Here is a 5,000-nt window from a genome sequence, read left to right as displayed (position 1 = left end):
AAGGGAGGATTGTAGGGGCTGGAGGAGGTTACAGAGATAGGGAGGGTTGTAGGGGTTGGAGGAGGTTACAGAGATAGGGAGGGTTGTAGGGGCTGGAGGAGGTTATAGAGATAGGGAGGGTTGTAGGGGCTGGAGGGGGTTACAGAGATAGGGAGGGTTGTAGGGGCTGGAGGAGGTTACAGAGATAGGGAGGGTTGTAGGGGCTGGAGGAGGTTACAGAGATAGGGAGGGTTGTAGGGGCTGGAGGAGGTTACAGAGATAGGGAGGGTTGTAGGGGCTGGAGGAGGTTACAGAGATAGGGAGGGTTGTAGGGGCTGGAGGGGGTTACAGAGATAGGGAGGGTTGTAGGGGCTGGAGGGAGTTACAGAGATAGGGAGGGTTGTAGGGGCTGGAGGGGGTTACAGAGATAGGGAGGGATTTGAAAACAGGGTTGGTGAATTTTGAAATGGGGGTGTTGCCTGACATGGGGCCAGTGTGGTTCAGCAAGCAGAGCGGGTGATGGGGTTTTGGTGTGGGTTTGGGACAAGGGGTGGGGGCTGCAGAGTTGGTTGGGTGGAAGTTCCCAGAGACTGGGAGCTGGGAGACCTGGAGAGCGTTGGAACACTGGAGTCCGGCTGGCGCTCAAACTGTCAAAGCACCGACCTGTCCACCGGTGGGTACTGTCCACCACTCATCCCCGCTACCCTTCTCAGCTTCCTCCGCCTCTCTTATATGTCATCATCGAGGGCACTTCCCACATCCCACAAGATGCACATTCCACATGGCCAAGCTGCACTGACTTACCTTAAACTGTAGATGAAACGTTTGTTCACCAATTATCTCCAGCTCTCCCTCTCGCGTCCCTTCCCCTCTCTCTGTTGGACCTAAGCCCATATTCCTGAATATACCAGACCTTCTGAATTTCCCAAAAATTCCAGGGACCTCCCATTTACCATGGCACAAGGCAAGGGCTGGCAATCTCTTGGGGGGGTCGGACAGGTGGGTCGGGGGTGTGGGGGGTTTGCGGTAGGGGTGTACTTGGCTTTGCAGGGTGGGGAGCACAGGTAGGAATCAGCCCCCCCCCACCACCTCACTGGCATTTGGTGACCACCCACCACTAACCATTCTCCCACGCCACCCAGGGCTGCCATAGGTGCAACTGGGCTCGTCCTGTGACGCCCCCCGTGGTCGAATGACCACACTGGCAGTCGCCGCCCGGAGTGAGCTAAGAGTGGGGACCAGGAGCTGCGGAATATAAACTCCCACCCGTCGCCATTCCCCCACCACCCCCCAACCTCAACCTCACGCAAGAAGTGGGCGAGTTGAAAGCCGGGCTATTTGACTGCAGGAGGCTTCGCGCCCCCCCCCCCCCCCCCCCCCCCTTCCCTCGGCAGGTGGGTGGCGGGTGGCAGAAAACGGAAGCGACGCCCCGGCTACCTTTTCTCAGTTTCTTCCCGTTTCCCCGCAGCCTCTCAGGATTGAGGACGATTTCTGTGGGCAGGATTTCAACCAGCCGCTGGGGGGCACCCAGCCGGTGGAGGGTATCCCACTGTTCCAGGACAAGACCGACAGGATGACAGCCGTGGCCACGTACAATTACAATGAGCACACGGTGGTGTTCATCGGAACAAAGGCTGGTTACCTCAAGAAGGTGAGTGCAATATGGTGGCAGCAAACAAGATGGATCAGCACAGGAGGAGGTCACTCACCTCCAAATTACGCGGGTTAGATCTTTGTGAGCTGGGAGATACCTCGTGCATTTTGTACAGAGGGAGAGGGTCTCATATGGGCTCCTGATTTTGATACCGTTTGCGACATCACAGGAGTGTTCATCAAACAGAATCTGACCCCGAGCCACACACGGAGGTATTAGGGGAGCGGTGACCAACAGCTCGGTCAAAGAGGTCGGTGTTTCAGCAGCGGCTGAAAGGAGAGCAGAGAGAGAGAGAGAGAGAGAGCTGGAGAGGGATTTAGGGAGGGAATTTCAGAGCTTAGGGCCCCCCCACCAGGCAGCTGAAGGCACGGCCGCCAATGGTGGAGCGATGGGAATGGGGGGATGCTCGAGAGGCCGGAATTGGAGGAGCGCAGAGATCTCGGAGGGTTGTAGGAGGTTACAGAGATAGGGAGGGTTGTAGGGGCTGGAGGAGGTTACAGAGATAGGGAGGGGTGTCAGGGCTGGAGGAGGTTACAGGGATAGGGAGGGTTGTAGGGGCTGGAGGAGGTTACAGAGATAGGGAGGGTTGTAGGGGCTGGAGGAGGTTACAGAGATAGGGAGGGTGTAGGGGCTGGAGGAGGTTACAGAGATAGTTAGGGTTGTAGGGGCTGGAGGAGGTTACAGAGATAGGGAGGGTTGTAGGGGCTGGAGGAGGTTACAGAGATAGGGAGGGTTGTAGGGGCTGGAGGAGGTTACAGAGATAGGGAGGGTTGTAGGGGCTGGAGGAGGTTACAGAGATAGGGAGGGTTGTAGGGGCTGGAGGAGGTTACAGAGATAGGGAGGGTTGTAGGGGCTGGAGGAGGTTACAGAGAGAGGGAGGGTTGTAGGGGCTGGAGGGGGTTACAGAGATAGGGAGGGGTGTAGGGGCTGGAGGAGGTTACAGAGATAGGGAGGGGTGTAGGGGCTGGAGGAGGTTACAGAGATGAGGAAGATTTTCTGTCTGTCATCTCCAGGATGTCATCTGTATGATGTGAGATTCACACCCATTCCCTCCTTGCCCATCACCTGCAGTTAATTTAATTCTCGGAAAAATCTGCACCTATTTTTGGGATTATTTGACCAGAGTCTTGGCAAAAACATTCACAATTCTTTGCAAACGGCATTGAGCCCCTTCCAAACCCACGACCTCTACGACCTAGAAGGACAAGGGCAGCAGACACATGGGGAACACCCACCACCTGCAAGTTCCCCTCCGAACCCCACTCACACCATCCCGACTTGGAAATATATCGGCTGTTCCTTCACTGTCGCTGGGTCACAATCCTGGAACTCCCTCCCTAACAGCGCGGTGGGTGTACCTACACCACACGGGGACTGCAGCGGCTCAAGAAGGCAGCTCACCCCCACATTCTCAAGGGGGCAATTAGGGATGGGCAATAAACACTGGCCTAGCCACCCCCTCCGACCGACCCCCAGATCGAATCTTGCAGAGCAGAAAGAGGCCATTCAACCCATTGTGCCTGTGCTGGCTCTTAGAAAGAGTTGTCCAATTAGCCCCACACTTTCTGCCCCCACAGTCCAGTTGGTTTACCATTTCAGGTACTGTCCACTTCTGGCAGAGTTCAAATACCCCTCGTACTCTCTCATGTTTGCCTCCTCTCCTCTCTCCCTCGCTCCACCCCTTCCTCAAATATCACCTTATTCTCCCCAACTCTGGTTTCAGCTTTCCCTCTCCCCCTCTCTCTCTCTCTCTCTCTCTCTCCGTAAATACCCCCCCCACCCCATTCGCTGTCGTTCCCTCTCTCGTTCCCCCCTCCTGTCCCCGTCCCATCCTCCCTCTGCCTCTCTCCGCCCATCTCCCCACCGCTTTGCCCCTCTCTCTTCCATCCCCCCCCCCTCTCTCTCTCTCTCCAACTCTCTCTCTCTCTTTGCCCCTCTCTCTGTCCCTGACTCTCGTTCTCCCTCTGTCACAGAGTCATAGAGGTCTACAGCACAGAAAAAGGCCCTTCGGCCCATCCAGTCTGCACCAGTCAAACGAGCCCCTGACTATTCTAACCCCGTTTTCCAGCACTAGGCCCATAGCCCTGTATGCCAATGCATCGCAAGTGCACATCCAAATACTTCTTAAATGTTATGAGGGTTTCTGCCTCTCCCACCCTTTCAGGCAGTGAGTTCCAGATTCCCACCACCCTCTGGGAGAAAAAATTCTTCCTCACATCCTCTCTAAACCTCCTGCCCCTTATCTTAAATCTGTGCCCCCTGGTTAATGATCCCTCCACCAAGTGGAAAAGTTCCTTCCTGTCTACCCTACCTTTGCCCCTCATCATTTTCTACACCTCAGTCATGTCCCCCCTCAATCTCCTCTGCTCCAGGGAAAATAACCCCAGTCTATCCAATCTCTCCTCATAACTAAAACTCTCCAGCCCAGGCAACATCCTGGTAAATCTCCTCTGCTCTCTCTCTAGTGCAATCACATCTTTCCTATAATAAGGATTCCAGAACTGCACACAATACTCCAGCTGTGGCCTAACCAGCGTTTTATACAGTTCCAGCATAACCCCCCTGCTCTTATATTCTATGCCTCTCACTCTCTCGCTCTCTCTGTCCCCCTTCTCTTGCTCTTTATCTTGCCACCTCTTTCTCGCCCTCTCTATCCCTCTCTCCTGCTCTCTCCCTCTATCAGAGTGCTCTGTCCCTGACTCTCTCACTCTCTCTCTCTCTCTATTTGCCTCACTATCTTTCCCAGACTCTCTCGCTCTCTCTCTCTTTCCCCCAAACTTTCTCTTTCTCCCTCTCTCTCTCATTCTCTCCCACGCTCTCTCTCCCTTTCCATCTCTCTCTGTCCCTGACACCCTCGCTCTTTCTCGGAGTTCTCTCTACTCTCTGCTCTACTCTCTATCTCTCTTCCCTCCCATTCTCTCTCCCCCCATCTCTCACTTTCTCTCCTCCACCTTCACTCTCACTCTCTCTCATGCCTCCTCTTTCTTGCTCTCCTACTCTCTTTTCTCCTCCCTCTTGCTCTCTCTCTCTCTTGCCCTCTCTCTCTCACTCTTGCCCCATCTCTCACACTCTCTCTCTCTTGCCTCCTCTCTCTTGCTCTCTCTCTCTTGCCCCCTCTCTCACTTTCACTCTCGCTCTCTCGCCCTCTCTCTCTCACTCTCTCTCTTGCCCCATTGCTCTCACTCTCTTTTGCCCTCTCTCTCACTCTTTCACTCTCTATTGCCCCCTCTCTCTTGCCCTCTCTCTCACTCTCTCTCTTGCCCCCTCTCTGTCACTCTCTTTTGCCCTCTCTCTCACTCTCTCTCACACTCTCTTGCCCCCTCTCTCTTGTTCTCTCACTCTCTCTTGCCTCCTCTCTCTTGCTTTC

General features: G+C 54.8%; 1 protein-coding gene across 1 annotated transcript in view; it reads left to right on the top strand.

The window, feature by feature from the left end:
- The window catches only part of LOC121274189 (plexin-A1-like), a gene marked incomplete at its 3' end in the record, with an annotated part of 98,803 nt that overhangs the window by 15,004 nt on the left and 78,799 nt on the right, over nucleotides 1-5,000 (top strand). The window contains exon 2 of the mRNA XM_041181387.1: nucleotides 1,448-1,630. Within this exon, the coding sequence (XP_041037321.1) occupies nucleotides 1,448-1,630 (183 nt within the window). The remainder of the gene's footprint in view (nucleotides 1-1,447; nucleotides 1,631-5,000) is intronic.

Source organism: Carcharodon carcharias (assembly GCF_017639515.1).
Source record: "Carcharodon carcharias isolate sCarCar2 chromosome 35 unlocalized genomic scaffold, sCarCar2.pri SUPER_35_unloc_13, whole genome shotgun sequence".
Taxonomy (NCBI): Eukaryota; Metazoa; Chordata; class Chondrichthyes; order Lamniformes; family Lamnidae; genus Carcharodon; species Carcharodon carcharias.
This window is presented reverse-complemented; position numbering and strand designations above follow the sequence as displayed.